Source organism: Hyaena hyaena, unplaced genomic scaffold, assembly GCF_003009895.1.
Source record: "Hyaena hyaena isolate Hyena2069 unplaced genomic scaffold, ASM300989v1 scaffold_232, whole genome shotgun sequence".
Classification (NCBI taxonomy): domain Eukaryota; kingdom Metazoa; phylum Chordata; class Mammalia; order Carnivora; family Hyaenidae; genus Hyaena; species Hyaena hyaena.
Window position 1 is genome coordinate 2,394,087 of NW_024080864.1, and position 18,373 is coordinate 2,412,459.

At 35.5% G+C, this 18,373-nt stretch overlaps 1 protein-coding gene across 2 annotated transcripts in view; it reads right to left on the reverse strand.

Moving 5' to 3' along the window:
- Positions 1–348: 348 nt before the first annotated feature.
- Positions 349–18,373, reverse strand: part of ERCC8 (ERCC excision repair 8, CSA ubiquitin ligase complex subunit) — a 53,286-nt gene continuing 35,261 nt past the window's right edge. For both annotated transcript variants that reach the window (XM_039243829.1, XM_039243830.1), the window contains 3 exons: positions 11,529–11,726; positions 6,532–6,612; positions 349–852 (listed from right to left, as the gene is read on the reverse strand). In XM_039243829.1, the coding sequence (XP_039099760.1) occupies positions 784–852; positions 6,532–6,612; positions 11,529–11,726 (348 nt within the window). In that variant the 3' untranslated portion in view covers positions 349–783. The remainder of the gene's footprint in view (positions 853–6,531; positions 6,613–11,528; positions 11,727–18,373) is intronic.

Here is an 18,373-nt window from a genome sequence, read left to right on the forward strand (position 1 = left end):
AGGGATTAAGATAAGCTTCTTGATAATATCTTGTGGGTTATTACACAAGAAGAGTAGACGATAAAATAGGACCACCCTAAGTAAAAGCATCCTTGAAAGGGAAAATGCACAAGGTGATGGTACAGCTAGTGGGAGAAAGTCAGTGCTGATAATCTCTACTTGGTCATCATCTGAAAGAGACTGCATCTGATGGTTTATTTTACTTTTTAAAAATTTTTTAATGTTTTATTTTTGAGAGAGAGAGAGAGACAGCATGAGCAGGGGAGGGTCAGAGAGAGAGGGAGACACAGGATCTGAAGACAGGCTCCAGGCTCTGAGCTGTCAGCACAGACGTGGGGCTCGAACCCACAAACTGTAAGATCATGACCTGAGCCGAAGTTGGACGCTTAACCGACTGAGCCACCCAGGCGCCCCTGCATCTGATGGTTTACACAGTGTGCTGAAGGTCCCACATGGGGGAAGGCGTGGGGTGGGGGGTGGGCGGTGGGTTGCTAGGACCTGTCTCAATAGAGAGGATTCAGTATACAGGGAATACTATACCACCAGGAGCTGCCCCAGTCCACAGCAAATGAGATCATGTTTTGATAAAATAAGCCATATAAAAGTCTGCTTCAGAATTTCATGTAAATAATAACCTCATTTTAAAATATAGGGGAGAAAAATCACCCAAATTCAGGGCTAATTTAGCTGTCACTGGAGAGTTAAGAAGAAAACAATATCAACAAAAAACAGTCCCATTTTAAAAGTTTCATCAATAGAGACAGAGGTACTCAGGATTGATGGTCATCCTTCCTCATCACTGCTGCTCCACGCATCTTCAAATGCTGGATTTAATTGTGATTTGGTTGTAGACTAAAAAAGGGGAGAAGAAAGGAAAATTTGATTGTCTTACCTCATAATTTTAGGCTCACAATGTAGTTATGGAATATATCAAATGAAAAGCAATTACATTATTTTGAAAGTAACAACATAATTGTCAATTCAAAATGAAATAATGTAAGAGACACCCCACATGCAATGTAAGGCAATGTAACTTCATTTTAAATAGACAGGCCAGAATTTATCCAAATTATCTGTGTTTCCTTCAAAGCAGTCACCTCACAAACATATACATAAATGCATTTATGTATATAACATGATGCTGCTATTGCTTAAGGCGTTTCTGCACCTCTCTGGAATTATGTGGAGAAGGCAGCATATTAACATAAATGTGGCTAAAAATGCACTCAGGTCTACAGTCTGACTGGACAAGCCAAAACATTAATATTGGCAACTTTTTATTGTTTGGATGGACATGACTTTATAAATAAGCAAATATCCATATAAGGAGGAAAAGATGTTCATCAAACTAACTAACACCATCTTTGGTCCAAAAACTAATGTGAGCTATAAGCAGTGAAGTTTATTTCTTTAAACAGCTGGTAAAGCGGCGCCTGGGTGGCTTAGTCGGTTAAGCGTCCGACTTTCGCTTGGGTCATGATCTGGCAGTTTCATGGGTTTGAGCCCCGCGTTGGGCTCTGTGCTGACTGCCAGCTCAGAGCCTGGAGCCTACTTCAGAGTCTGTATCTCCCTCTCTCTCTGACCCTCCCCTGCTCGTGCTCTTTCTCTCTCTCCTAGAAATAAATAAAAATATTTAAGAAAAAAAATAAACAGCTGGTAAAGTAGTTCAGAAGTTCATGAAAAATGTGTTAAAAATGGTAACATGTTTGTCATTAGCACATAGGCTTTCCAGGGAGATTTCTTTTAAAGATAATATGCATTTGGATGGTGTTTATTTAAAACAAAACAGGGGTGCCTGGATGGCTCAGTTGGTTAAGTGTCTGACTCTTGATTTTGGCTCAGATCAAGAGCTCACGGTTTGTGAGACTGAGCCCCGAGTAGGGCTCTGACAGTGTGGAACCTGCTTGGGATTCTGTCTCTCCCCCTCTTTCTCTGCCTCTTCTCCACTCGTACTCTCTCTCAAAATAAATATAAAAAAATAAAACAACAAAACATTACAGTATTCTTACAACTTTAGAGCTGTACCTAACAAAAGTAATCAGCAACTAGGGGAATGTTAGTTTTCTGTGACATTTCAAATCAATTCACTTTCTGAGGAAATTTTTTTTAATGTTTTATTTATTTCTGAGAGAGAGAGAGGGAGAGAGACAGCATGAGCAGTGGAGGGTCAGAGAGAGAGGGAGATAGAGAATCTGAAACAGGCTCCTGGCTCTGAGCTGGCTGTCAGCACAAAGCCCGACGCGGGGCTTGAACCCACGAAAAGTGAGATCATGACCTGAGCTGAAGTCGGATGCTTAACCGACTGAGCCACCCAGGTGCCCCTCTGAGGAAAGTTTTTGAATGGCAACCTTCCTATTCTGGGGCGATGACTCAAGGACTTTAAGAAGATCTCATTTTTTATTTGAGTATCTGCACATTATGAACCAGATTTGTGTCTTATTCTGCAGCTCTTACATTTGCTACAAATGTGTTGAGACCCCAAACCCAATAATGTATTAGCACCAAGGCTACTCTTAAATTATCTGAGAGAGTGCCTTGAACAACATACAGCAATGTTTTATGTTAGGAGCAAACCCTGTGTCTAAGCATGTTCATCGCCTTTCTGATATGATAAGTTAGAATCATTGTTAATTTAAACAATGATAACAGTAGAAAAACCGCATTTCCAATAAATTCCCCAAGTATCAGCCAGGATAGTTGGAAAATGACATATTAATTAAGTATTCTTTATGGCTGTTAAAGCTATATTACTAAACCTAATGTTTGCTATTATCACCATTATTATTAAATTTTATTTTGGCTATCATCACTTAGTTATATAAACAAAATTCCATTATATCCTAAATGTCCAGATAAAAAACTATTACCAAACCTCAGCTATCTATCAGCAGTCCACTGATTTGTAGTCAATGACTACACCACACTAAAGTGTGTTCATTCATTTTTTCATACAAATGTTCACTGAAGTTCCTATTTTCCTAGGTTTAAATTTAACTACTAAGTTAGGTTATTCAGTAAGAGTTTACTTAAAGATGTTTATCTCTTAACATAGAGAACAAACTGATGGTTACCAGAAGAGAGGTGGATGCAGGGATGGGTGAAATAGGTGAAGGGGATTAAATTTATCATGATGAGCACTGAGTAATATATAGAATTGCCCAATCACTATATTGTCCACCTGAAACTAACATAACACTATATATTAACTATACTGGAATTAAAATTAAAACTCTATCTTTAGAAGCTTTTAACTCTGCCTTAGACATCTCCCCAAGATGTCCCTACGTGGATAAGCCACATTTGGGTCATGCCTCCTAACTCTACTATGGAAGCCCAAGATATAATCTATTAGACATTTAAATTCTCTTGAAGACTCAAAAGAGAAGCAAAATTACATTTTATTGTAAGTTATTGTTATTACTGATTATTACTATTATTATTATTATTCTGATATTTGGAGATATCATAAACTTGTCCCTGATCCATAACAAATGGCAGGACAGGGATTCAAACCCAGTTACCAGTTGTATTATTAGTTTGCCTTAAACTGAAGACTAAGGGAGTGTGTGTGTGTATGTATGTGTGTGTTTTGTTTTGAAGTGTGTTACTGCACACTTCTGGGAAACTTCAGCATCATTTATTTGATAGCTGGGATACAAACACTTTAAAATATGAGTTAAATAGCAAACATGTGAGGAGTAGGGTCTGGTACAGATGTACTTCTGGGATCTGCACCATGATCACAATAATTTTCTACCTACATTTACAGGAATCTTTTGAACTAAAGTTATGTGAAAATAATCGTAGCACATACCATTTTATGAGAATGATGGCTATCTTAAAGAGTGTAAGCAGTAGATTTAAAAAGACAAGGTTTGGGGCTCCTGAGTGGCTCACTTGGTTAAGCGTCTGACTTCAGCTCAGGTCATGATCTCACAGTTTGTGGGTTCGAGCCCCGTGTTGGGCTCTGTGCTGACAGCTCAGAGCCTGGACACTGCTTCAGATTCTGTGTCTCCTTCTCTCTCTCTGCCCATCCCCCACTGGCACTGTGTCTCTCTTAAAAATCAATAAATATTTTTTAAAAAAAATTAAAAAGACAAGGGTTTATTGTTCTAAAACAAATATAAGGGTAACTTGTTTTTTTTTTTTTTAATATTTTTATTTTATTTCTAGGATAGAGAGAGACAGTGTGAACAGGAGAGGGTCAGAGAGAGAGGGAGACACAGACTCTGAAACAGGCTCCAGGCTCTGAGCTGGCAGTCAGCACAGAGCCTGACGCGGGGCTCGAACCCACGAACCGCGAGATCATGACCTAAGCGAAAGTCGGACGCTTAACCGACTAAGCCACCCATGCGCCCCAAGGGTAACTTGTTTTTTATGCATCTCTTTTACTTTTCTATTTCAGTTTAATTTCCCATATACAAAATTCCTTCTAGATGAGTTCAAACTATCGCTACAGCTATGTAATGAGAAATAAATACACCACCAGAGTCAAAGACTACCTTTATAAATTAAGCAATTTAGTTTTCTTCTAATATCCTTTCTCTATGCATAAGTCATAAATTTACTTTTAATTTATTTTTATTGTTTTCATTTGGTAAATTATTGTTATACTTCCTAACATAGCCTGTAGTGTTTTTAACTTAGATTTAATGTACACAGTAATTCCCAAACAGCAGGACACAATAATTAAGTAATGCAAAATTAATGGCTAAACCAAAGTATTTGGCCATTTTGAGCTTGCTACAGAAGAATATCCAGTCATTTAAAAGCAGCTGTACGCTAAAACTAATCAAAGCCATAATAAACCAAATTAGACATGTGATGAAATCGGACAATATCCATACAACATTTAGCCAGCTGCTTGAAGATTCATCATTTTGTTCTTCCTCTCTTTCATTTGGATTAGGGCCAAAAGAAAATAATTCACAGGCTCTCTACTGCAGTAAACAACCCTAGTTGCAAATTTAGGTATGAAATATATTTTTTCAATAGCTGCTAAATGGCCTCAACTATCCCCATAAAAACTCATTTCCATGTGGTTTTGGCAGTCATGTTTTCATAAAGGAGCTAAATATATGAAAAATGTTTTTAGAATTAAAAACTTTTATGTTTATTTATTTTTGAGAGAGAGAGCGAGCGAACACATGTGGGGGAGGGGCAGAGAAAGAGGAAGACAGAATCCGAAGAAGGCTCCAGGCTCTAAGCTGTCAGCAAGAGCTTGACACTGGGCTTGAACCCACGAGCTGTGAGATCATGACCTAAGATGAAGTCAGGTGCTCAGACAACTGAGACATCCAGGGGCCTCTGTTTTTAGAATTTTAAACTTACTCTATCAATAACTTTCATCTCTGTTTAAGATGCTTTGTTTTTACACTATGACTTGGGTAAGATTAACTCAAGGTGTTTCTAACTGCATTATTTATATTTCCAACTTAAAAAAATTATATTTGTTTTAGATATTTGACTTTTAATATCCTAGAAACTAAGATAAATATAATTTTTATTTAGTTTAGTAAAATAATTTTTGGTGGGAAAGATACCACTTTTGGACAGCATTATACAAAGTAAAAAAAATACAGAGGTTACTCTGTATTTTAAGTTACTCTATATGTTAAGACCAGAGAGCATGTCCTATTCGTCTTTGTTTACTTACTGCATTTTTTAAAAGTTTATTCATTTATTTAGAGAAAGAGCATGCGCAGACAAGCGGGGGAGAGGCAGAGAGAAGGAAAGATAGAAAATCCCAAGCAGGTTCCGCACCATCAGCACAGAGAAGATTCAACTCAAGAACTGTGAGATCATGACCTGAGCCAAGATCAAGAAACGGATGCTTAATCGACTGCACCATCCAGGCACCTCTAACTACCACATTTTAAGGCTCTTTATTCCCATGGTCATAGGTCATATTTATGCTCTAAGATAGGAACTAACAGACTGCTGGTAGGAGTGTAAATTGGTAAAATTTGAGAGTGAATAAAGAGCCTTAAAAATGTCACATATGATAACTCAAGAGATTAAATCTATGTCTAGGAATTTATCCAAATAAGCAATCAGAAATATAGATAATCTATGAACAGATATATAGCTTGATTTGTTTATAATGATTAAAAGAAATGTCTCCTAATAGGTAAATATTTAAGTAAATTGTGAGATACAGGTGAAAGCATGCTATATTATTAAGAACAAATTTACAAAGAGTTATTAATGACACAGAAAAAAGACTTATTATTAAGTGAGTAAAGTAGAATGCCAAGTCGTGTGTCCAAGTTATTAACCATGTTTAAAACACCACATATGGATATGAAAAAGCAAGAATAAAATAAATGAGACTGTTAATAGTAATTCAACTTTAGAAATTTGTGTCATTCTTTGAATATTTTTCTGGATTTTCCAAATGTGTTATAACAGGCAAATTATTTTCTAAAAACAGAAGAAATGCTTTCAAAGTCTCTCATAGGAAGTAAATTAATAAAATTATTTTCTTTATGATTTAGCAGTCACTGTATAATTTGTATAAATGTGATTTACCTCATCATCACCAGGAACGGGTTCATATAAGGATGGTACCCAAGCAAGTATATTGCAGTCTCTGCTACCACTATAAAGTTCCTATAACACAGAAAGGAAACATGTGGGTCAGTTTAAAGCTGGTACCAATCTGAAATGAACTACACCATCTAAAGGATTAATTCTTACATTAGACCAATTAGATTAATTGTATTTCTACTCTCCAAAGAAACTGAGCTGATGCCCTTTGTTTGCTTACTTAAGATGCAGTAATGCCGTGTTCTGTATTTTAAAATATTGTTAGGATATGTCAGAGCTTGCTAGTGTGAAAATTTCACAAGAAGATTCAACAACCTAGTGATTTTTATTAATCAGAGTATCCATTTATTTTAGGTATCAGAGTAGAAAAAGTATAGAATCAAGAGTTTGTCCTTCTCTGTCAATAAATGAATTTTAATAAAGACATCAATAAAGAAACCATATGAATTTCTAGCTAATAGGCCAGAAGTTCAGAAAAAATATTTAGCTCACTATTTAGCTGCTTAACTGGCTACTGTTCAACAGAAGGGCTTTAAAAACCATGTGCCATGCTTATTGAGAAGTTTATTTTATACGGGGAAGCTTGGGCTGATGAAGTCTCTGTCAATGTCTTTATGAATATGCTGTTTACACATGCCTGAATAATGTTCATTCCCTTCCCCAAAAGAACTTAAAGAATGGGGTGCCTGGGTGGCTCAGCTGGTTAAGCGTCCAACTTTGGCTCAGGTCATGATCTCACAGTTCACGAGTTTGAGCCCTGTGTAGGGCTCTGTACTGACAGCTCCAACACTGGAGCCTGCTTCAGATTCTGTGTCTTACTCTCTCTGCCTCTCCCCTTCTTGTGCTCTCTCTCTCTTTTACTCAAAAATAAATAAAAACATTTAAAAAAAAGTAAGAACTTAAGGAAAATGTCATATTGCTAGTACTAAAAACATTCCTATGGGGCAGTGAAATATACTCTCATACAAATTGGCATGATCTTTTTGGGTAAGAGAATCTCAATACATGTCATAAGTTTGTGTATGCGTTTCTAAGAAGTCATGCCAAAGACATGCCTGAAATTCAAGGATATCAGCAGCATTATATTTAAAATTACAAAATATGGAAATAATTGTCCAGAGTAGTGTAATGGTTTATATATAAATTTATGTTGCATTCATAGGATGGGATATTATATAACCATTATATCTGCTTTTTAAGAATATTTAATAACATGGGAAAATAATATCAACAGAAAAAAGGATTTAAACCAAAGAATCATGGTGTCAAGGAAAAAAGAAACAGATGTAAGACACTAGGTCAATTAAAAAAAAAAAAAAGGCTATGTAATGGAGAAAGATCTAAAAAGAAACAACAGCAAAATGATAAGTGGTTGTAAAAGTCTGAATGACTAAGTGATTTTCTTCCACACAAATTTATTTCTGTATTTCTACACAAACATTTCTTGGGCCTTCCTCCAGGTGTGCTTTGATTTGTTTTTGGAAGTAACCCTGGAAAAAATTTTAAAAAGGGCAGGGTGATGGAAGAAACCTTAGCCCATCTATACAACATTTCTAATAGTAAACCTTTTTCTCGCTCTGCTGCGCAATTATTTATTATTATTCATCTCAAAAACTGTTTGAAGCATGGTACAATATTTTTCTTAAAAAAAGGAAAGTTTCTAGATAAAGAGAATATAAGATAATAAAGTTATTTATAGGAAATAATACAGATATTAAATATTAAAAGTAAATTACATATAGCTATACGTAATCAAACTTCCCAAAGGGAGCAAAATTCTATAGACAGCATTGTTAAGTCTAGAATATATAGTTATACTAACTGTGGATGATGCAAAGATATTTTCAAATGTTCAGAGCCCTTCATCAATTTAACTTCCTGAGAAGGCAAGATATACACACACACATGTCCAAGATAATGTGGTCAGATAAACTTACAAGGCAATTTGTGGTTAAGTACTGCTACACTGGTGGAGATAAAGGAAATTCTGTATATGTTCAAGAAAGAGAGCTTATAAGAGATAGCATTTAAATAACAATGGCTAATAAAGACTCCAGTTAAATGGAAAAAATTAAAATACTGTAATTTTGGAAATAATTGTGCAGGTGTTCATTTGGGAAATTAGATTTAAAAAAAAAGACTCAACATGTGAGACTAAGCTGACAACATGAGTCCTGTCAACCCTCAACACTTGAGTATATATATCCTTTTGAACAAGGAGATTCTCCTATACAATTACAATACATCCAACAAAATAAAAAAATTCACAATGAAGTATCACTACATTGTTAATTCTTACTACTCCATTCAAGTTTCACCAGTTGTCTCAATAAATGTCCTTTATAGCAAAAGGGTCCAGATTAAAATCATAAGCTGCACTTGCTGTCATGTCTCCTAAATCTACTTCAATCTGGAATAGTTCTTCAGTCTCCCCTTGGCTGTCCTGGCTTTGACAAATTTGAACATACACACCAGTTATTTTGTAAAATGTCATTCACATTTTCTTGTTTCATGATTAAATTCAGGTGATCCATCTTTGCCAGGACTATCACAGAAGGAATATCATGTAACTGGGTTATTAATTTTGATTACTTAATTAAGGTAATGTATGTCAGGCTTCTTCAAGGTAAAATTACACATTTTACCTCTGCAATTAATATTTTCCCGGGAGGTATTTTGGGACTATGTAAATATCCCACTCCTCATTACACTTCCAATTTACTAGTTTACTTACTTATACCTGAATGGATTCGTGGATTCCTATTTTTGTCAGTGGGTATAATCCATTATTATCATTATCCACTTTGATGTTAGATATAGCTTGTCAGATTTTTATATTTGATAGAATTACTATAAATATCAATTTTGTCTTCAGATAGTAAATCCTGTGTAATATTTAATTTGGAAAAGAGTTCTGCTGCTAAATGGATGCAATGTATTATTCTATATTATTTTTGAGACTTTTAATTATTTTCCTTTTCAAAAATCGTAATAGATATAATAGGATAAGAGTTGGAAGCCTTCTGATATGGTGCAATGATTCAAATCTGAATTCATAGAGAAATGGTATGAGTCAGGAGGCAACTTGCCCCAGGTTCCCAGGCTTGTCTCAGCTATTTCAGGAACTGGTAGGAATCAGTATTTTGCCATACTTTTACTCCATGATAGGCACACCTATTAGGAAGTTCTGATTTGGTGGAAAGCAGTAATTTATAGTCAGGATACCTGCTTTAAAATCTTGGCTGTATCTTTATTTGACCCTGCACAAGAACAGTGGTATAGTATTCTAAGAATTTCTTTGAATAGTTAACCATGCTCTATGAATAAATACTTGCAGGTTGGAGCAAGTCATGTCACTTGTTTGGTGTTTTAGTCTTCTCTCAGAAGTAAAACTTAATTATAGCAGCATTAATGACAATAGCCAAAGTATGGAAAAAGCCTGAATATCCATCCACAAATGAATGGATAAAGAAGACGTGGTATATATATACAATGGAGTATTTTATACACACACACACACACACACACACACACACACACACAATGGAGTATTACTCGGCAATCAAAAAGAATGAAATCTTGCCATTTGCAACAATGTGTATGGAACTAGAGGGTATTATGCTAAGTGAAATAAATCAGAGTAAAATATGACTTCACTCATATGAGGAATTTAAGATATAAAACAGATGAACATAAGGGAAGGGAAGCAAAAAGAATATAAAAACAGGGGGTGGGACAAAACATAAGAGATTCTTAAATACAGAGAACAAATTGAGGTTGCTGGAGGGGCTGTGGGTGGTGGGGATGGGCTAAATGGGTAAGGGGCTTTAAGGAAGACACTTGCTGGGATGAGCACTGGGTGTTATATATTGGGGATGAATCAATGGAATCTATTTCTGAAAATATTATTGTACTATATGCTAACTTTGATATAAATTAAAACTAAAAAAAATAAAAAGTAAAAATATTTAACATCAGGATATGGACCCATCAGAAGAGATAATAGCCAAAGAGTGAGAGCAGGGTCCTGAAGGTCCCTCTTAGTTGCTGGGCTGATGTATGATCTAGGAAGCCTCAGAGAAGGGGGCAATCTAGAGGTCACTTAAGAGTGTTTGGTGCAATAGCTCTTTAACAAACAGTAAGATATGTATTTGAATATTTTAATAATGGCTGTTGGCATACTGATTGTGCTGGCTGAAAAATAAGCATTGTGTATCTTACTGTAGCGTCAGACACAAATTAAGTAATGAATAAATGATTAAGAGCTTTACCAGGTGATAAAGTCCTTCCTAGCTCCAGTAATCCATAATTTTCATTCTATCAGTATTTAATTCTCATGAGTATTTAATTCTCACTTTTCTTTACCTACAAAATTGGGAAAAATACCAATATTCTTGCTCAATTGGAGAGTCATAAAGGAATGCAGGAGGTAATTTGTGCAAATATTCTCTGAAAAAAAAAAAATAACCTGATACTTTGGTAAGATGAAAGAAAAAGGTGAGAATGTTAAGCACGCAAAAGCCATAGGTATTTAAGAAATTATGTAAATTGCATCAACTCAAAAGTAATCTGATTAGCCCCAGGCAGAAAATAAAACAGAAAATCTGAGACAGACTCACATATATATAAATCAAGATACAAAAAGTATATTTTGAGAGAGTGTATTCCAGCTTTTCCCAAAATACTGACTGGAAGACATTATTTTAATTTGCTAGAGATTTTCATTTGCTAAATAAATGGAACCCATATGCAGAAGAAAGGACTTGTTTCAGTCAAGTTGCACAGGATTATACTCATACAAATATCCTATACTATCTAAAACTCTATACTATATTATCCTATATTAAATAAACCCTAGCTGAAACGTGGATTAAAAGTGTAATTCCTCAGACTTAAATCACTGTTTACTCTTTTATACACAAGTAGCCTGGCAAACTAGCTAAGTGAACATTTTAAATTCCCTTAAGTATCATTCTTACCTGGAAATGAGACTGAAATACGCAGCAGTCAACACTTTTATAATGTCCCTTAAGCATAGTTATCTGCTCTCCTGAGTAAATTGTATAAACAGCAATGGTGCTACCATATGGCACAAAAACAAATTCTGAACTGCAGCCGTCGGAGACAGTGAATTTCAATGCTTTTCTACTGTCATTACAAACTTTTCCATAGTTTACCTGTAGGATGTAAAATCATAGCATTACCCATTTCTTAAATCTGAATTAAAAAGACAACAAAGAGTAGAAGAAATATTTACTTAAAATATTATAACATGCCATAGAAAGGGCTGTATTAAATCAATGTCCTAATAGAAACAAGGGCCAATGACATAAATGTACATTTCACATAAGAGGAAAATACAAATAGTAAAAAAAACCCCACAAAAGCAAATATTCACATTTAAGCCAGAACAGAAATAAAAGGAAAATTAAGGCAACCTTGAATAATCATTTTAGACCATATAGCAAATATTCAAGAAATCATGAAACAGGGGTGCATGGGTGACTCAGTTGGTTGAGCGTCTGATTTTGGCTCAGGTCATGATCTCGCGGTCCATGAGTTCGAGCCCCATGTCGGGCTGACAGCTCAGAGCCCAGAGCCTGCTTCAGATTCTGTGTATCCCTCTCTCTCTGCCACTCCCCTGCTCACGCTCTGTGTGTCTCTCTCTCACAAACAAAAAATAAACATTTAAAAAAATTAAAAAAAATAAACCATGAAATACTGTGTACTGTTACAGGTGAAATAAACATGTTGGTGGCACTGAAATGAGGCTATTCCTTCTAAAAGGCCAAATGATGTATTATGTAACAAAACACAAAGATGTTCTTTATGGGGGTGGGGTGGGGAATCACCTTTTTATCTTAAAACATTTTGTAATGTTTTATTTATTTTTGAGAGAGAGAGAGACAGAGAGAGCAAGCAAGCAGGGAAGGGGCAGAGAAAGAGGGAGACACAGGATCCAAAGCAGGCTCTGTATTAATAGACAGAAGGCCCAATGCAGGGCTTAAACCCACAAACCATGAGATCATGACCTGAGCCCAAGTCTCACACTTAACTGACTGAGCCACCCAGGTGGCCTTATTTTAAAAACATTTTTAATTGTTGTAAAGTACACACAGCATAAAATAGGTCATCTCAACCATGTTTAAGTGTACAGTTAAGTGACATTACATTCACATTCTTGTGCAGCCTTCATCATCATCAATCTCTAGAACTCTTTTATCCTGCAAAACTGAAGTTCTGTACCCATTAAATAAGAAAGATATTCTTACCCCTTGACCAAGTAACTACTTATGGGAATTTATCTTAAGGAAATAATTAAACAGCAAAAACCTATATGCACAGAGGAATTCAATGCAGCATTATCTAGAATGGCAGAATAACTAAACATAAATGTAAATTCCTAATAATGTTATGACAACTCTGCAGTTTATATAGTAACTGCAGTAACATAATTATGAAAATTATGCAGGAAGTAAGGATAAAACTGAAGTATAAAAAAAGCACAGAACACAAATAGTGTGTATACAACTGCAATTTTACGTAAATAATTTTGTGTTTGGGACAAAAACAAAAATTCGGCATCTGTATGGCAAAGGTGCAAACCCAACAACATAGGTATCCTCAGCAGTTAGAAAAGCAAACTTGCAGGTCCTCTCTCAAGTCTAGTGAACTACAATCTTCATGTTAGCAAGATCCCTGGGTGACCTACAGGCTCATCAAAGTCTAAGAAGCTTTGGGCTAAAGAAGTTGAAGGTCAGGTTTACTTCCTGCTGATAATTTAGATTTAGCAGTTTAGGGTAGGTATAAAACTGCTAATCATTTCAGAGTAATGAGCATGAAGATCACCTGTGTCTCCCTTTCCTATTGCTAATACTAGAATTTAGACAGATAGTAATTTACCTTTTTCTCTTTTTAGAAAGGCTAGTGGGGAGAGAGAGAGGGAGGGAGAAAGGAAGGGAGGGAGAGAGGAGGGGGGACAGAGAGAGAGAGACAGAGAATGTGTGTAAACTCCTTTTTTTTTTTTTTTTTTTTGTAAACTTCTATATTAAAAAATACTGAGGCCCAACTGGACATATGCTGATAATGTGTGGATGCACTTGCCTTACCCACCCTTCAGGTTCACATGTGATGGAGATGAGCATATGCATTTAGCAATTCTCACCTCAGCAGTGGCAGAATGAAACATTAGAATATTAAACTTATAGTCTATAGACTTGGGTTGTAGAAACCCACTCAATTACCCCCTCCTTTTCTTTTTCTCTTTTTATTTTTGCCCATTATGAATAATGAAAATGATTCAGTCTCCAAATTCTAATCTGTTAAATAGAAATAACATCATTTGCCAGAGTTACTGTGAAAAACCAGATGAAATAATGCATATGAGAGCACCTAGAACATAAAGGTATAGTAAGTCCCTAGATTTATTAATTCCTATATATATTTAAAGGTATAACATTCTCTCATTTGCATCTTTTGATCCTATAGGTGCAACTGTTTGTAGAATATAGTGTCATTCTACGAATAGTTGCACATATAGGAAGGAGTGTGGGTGAAAAACCACACATCTTCTCAACTAGAAACTCTCTGTTCCTGGTAATAAAATTTTGAACTGCTAGACTGTGAAGACCTTACTCACATTCATCAGAGGACCTAACTATATTCCTTCTCAAATATGAACTGGGAAGTGTTGGATGAGGTACAAAGATTGAACCAGCTCTCTGACATGTCTTTGTCCTTAGGCATCCCATTCCAAACCATTCTGCAACTTACTATCCGATTAATCTTTGTAAATCACTGCCATGGTCAAATCACTTGTGGACTAAAAATTATCAGTTCCTTTTCAGTACCTGTGGAATAAAGTTCTAGTAACAGGCTAAGGAAAGGAGGAATATGTCATTCACTATTGCTTACTATGGTCATGTATGTGTCATACATTATACTAGGTGATTGTCTAAGATTCCCATTTTTTTACTATGTATGCTTACTATAAAAAGCAATGTTTGATAAACAGCATGACGTACATTATTATGAAAGTACTGTAAAGGAAGAGGCTACTTTTGGCTACGATGTGTTAAAGGTGATACATACAGGCTTTGAAAAGATTTTGATAGGGGAGGATGATATGGGACTTTGGACAGGATGATAGCAAATCCAATTCCCTATCTTATGAATTCCTTTTATTGTTCCAGGAAACGTATACATCTAGTCACTAAATGAGTACCCACAGTGACAGAGATTCCATCACAAGACAGCTCATTTTTTTTATTAAACAATGATCAGCATAATCATGATAGGTAACATTAGTGAATGTCAACATTTGCTGTAAATATCAGATAATGTGCTAAATGTTTTACATGTGTTATTTCACATCATACTCAAAACAATACTATGAGATAGTCAGCATTATTACACAGAAAGAAACATTTAGAAAGGTTAAGTATTTTGATCAAGGTCTTTGGGCCAGCAAATGAATCAGAAAGTGAATCTAAACTACACTAATCAAAAAACGCTATGCCACATTGTTGTAAATTACTTTTCCTTCATTCCATGAAGTAATGATCACAGTGCATTCTAATACAAGTGAGCACTGGGTACTTGGAGGCATCTAAGCTAGACTAAAGGAGTTGAAGAGAGGTTGTGCCTGAGATGAACCCTGAAAGCTGAGAAGCAGCTAGGACAGGAAGGAGAGGAGTATTCCAAAGGAAAGGCTGGCATTTGTGCAGCAGAATGGAAGAGCAAGAGAACAAGGTATTTTTCAAGACCTGCGAGGAGTTCAGTATGGACAAAGAAAAAATGGGAAAGTGGCAAGACATAAAGCTGGTAAGTTAGCAGATACAACTTATGAAGGCTTTTGCACAAGAGGCGAAAACATTCGGTTTTAATAACCTTTAAGTATCAAGGAAACAATGAAAGACTTCCACTGGGAGAGAAATTTGGGACAAGTTAGAATATTAGAGTAATTAAATGGAGTAATCACAAGGGCTCAGAGTGAGGCAGGAAGAGAAGACAGACATGAGGGGGGAAAAAAAAGGAAGAATTAAGGGGATGTCTAATAGATTTAATAGGTGGGATAAGGGACAGGGTAGAATAAGTGATAGAGTCCCAGTTTCAGACACTGGTAATAGTGAATGATAGTACCAGTAATTAAAACAGTCAACACTGGAATGGCTACTATAAATTTTTTGTTCTTTTATTGTGCCAAAAGCTGTTTCTCTGTAAATTTTCCCTGCAAGTACTTGTTATGTTCTCTAAGGCAATGGTTTCCAGAGTAAAGTTCACACACCTCAAGAAGCCTGCAAAATAATCCATTAAGGTATGAGAAGAAAACATGAGAATTTCTATTTTTAATCTCATTTTTATTAAAAAAATAAGAAATTAACCTTTAATTAAATATAGGTTCACAATTGTATGTACAGAAGATATAAGTAATAATACATCTACTAGACATATATATATATCTTTTTAAAATTAAAAAAAATTTTTTTTCAATGTTTATTTAGTTTTGAGAGACAGAGAGCAGGAGTGGGAGGGAGCAGAGAGAGACAGAGACACAGATTCTAAAGCAGGCTCCCGGCTCTGCACTGTCAGCACAGAGCCTGACGCAGGGCTTAAACCCATGAACAATGAGATCATGACCTGAGCCGAAGTTGGATGCTTAACCGACTGAGCTACCCAGGTGCTTCTATCTTTTTAAATTAAATTTTATTTTTTTAATATTCCAAGTAAAAATTTCTTGACTTTCTCAGAATCCTTATACATTTAATACTGCTTATAATTTATCACAAGAATTATTTCCCAGAAATGTTACTCACAGCTAGACTGAAAAAGTGTTTGCAAAATGTGACAATTATTTTTATATACCACATTACAAAACAAAAGCAGCAAAAGCTATTGAGGTAGGTCCAGAACCTTTAGTCAGAATGGGGAAGAGGAAGAGAAGTGTCTCTGAAGAGGCAGAATATCTAATTCCCAGATCAAAAGTAAAGAAAATTACTCAAAGACAACATTAAAACTTAAGTTTCAGGGCCACTGCTGTGGCTCAGTCAGTTAAGTTTCCGACACTTGACTTTGGCTCAGGTCTTACAGTTTTTGAGTTTGAGCCCTGGATTGGGCTCCATGCTGACAGTGTGGAACCTGCTTGGTATTCTCTCTCTTCCTCTCTCTTTCTGCCCCTCTCCTGCTCTCTCTCTTAAAATAAATAAACTTTAAAAAATTAAAGTAAAAAAATAAAAAATAAGCTCAGAATTTTCTGAAGAAAACAAACATATTTACAACCTTAAGGTTAAAATATGATTAAATTTTTCTTATTTAACTTATGTCTTTTTTCTTGATATTTATTTCTAAGATTTAGAAGTATCTACTGAAGAGCAAAAGGATAATGGAGATGTAAAAGATGAGTCCCTCTTAAGAGCAAAAGGGAAGCATAAGAAAACACATAAAGATTTTCCCAAAGGATAAAAAATACAGATTCAAATGGGTACAAGCACTCCAATGTTTACAGCAGGATTACCAACAATAGCCTAACTATGGAGAGAGCCCAAATGTCCATCGACTGATGAATGGATAAAGATGTGGTACACACACACACACACACTGGAATATTACTGGAATATTATTCAGCCATCAAAAAGAATGAAATCTTGACATTTGCAATGACACAGATGGAGCTAGAATGTATTATGCTAAGCGAGATAAGTCAGTCAGAAAAAGACAAATACCATATAATTTCACTCATATGTGGAACTCAAGAAACAAAATAGATATGAGGAGAGGGGGAGGAAGAGGAGAGAGGGAAACAAACCATAAGAGACTCTTAACAATTGAGAACAAAGTCAGGGTTGATGGAGGGAGATGAGTGGGAGATGGATTAGATGGGTGATGGGTACTAAAAAGGGGACTTGTTAAGATGAGCACTGGGTGTTGTATGTAAGTGATGAATTATCGAATTCTACTCCTGAAATCAGTATTGTATTCTATGTTAACTGACTAAAAAATAATATGCATACATGAAAAAACATAAAGAGAAGCATAAAATGGGAAAGGAGGTTATACTGTTAAGAGTACCATCAAAGTCAGTCAATTGTTCAAATTCTGTGGTTGCTAATGGACACAATCTATACATATGTTTTAAAAACTAAGAAAGGTCCTAATAAGGCAACATCATACAAAAATATAGTTATTTATGGTATACCTACTATTTAACAGTTATAGTACTACTTTTTGACATTCTTCCAGTATCCTTAAAATTACTGTTTAGGTACATAATAACCTTTCTCTACAAGATGGAGACCCTGAAACTCTGACCACAGTCCTTTATAATGTCACCTTAAGTAAACTGACTAATGTCCCAAGTTACTAAATAGCAGGACTGGACTTGGTTTCCAGTTCTGTTGGACAGCACTTTAAATATTTAAAACCAGTGTTTCCCCTGAGAATTACTTTTCCTGGCACCAATGTCCCCAATGTCCCCAGTTGTCCTCCGAAGGTGAGTCATCTTTTACTTAGATCAAGTCAATTTTAAAATGTATGACATTCTAAACACACTATTCATGAAATGGACTTTCTGGCAAAAACCCATAAGGTATGAGTATCATCTTCAAGGAGAGAAAAATGGAATAAAGTCACATTAACTAATATATATAATATATATATGCTAATATATATATATATACATATACACACACTCAATACCATTTATACTTATCACATTCACCATTGATGCATATGCCAACCTACCTTTCCAAAGTGACCCTGTCACTTCACTCAAAGGCTTTTTAATGGCTTTCCATTTTGCCCAGAGAAAAAGCCTAAGCCCTTACAA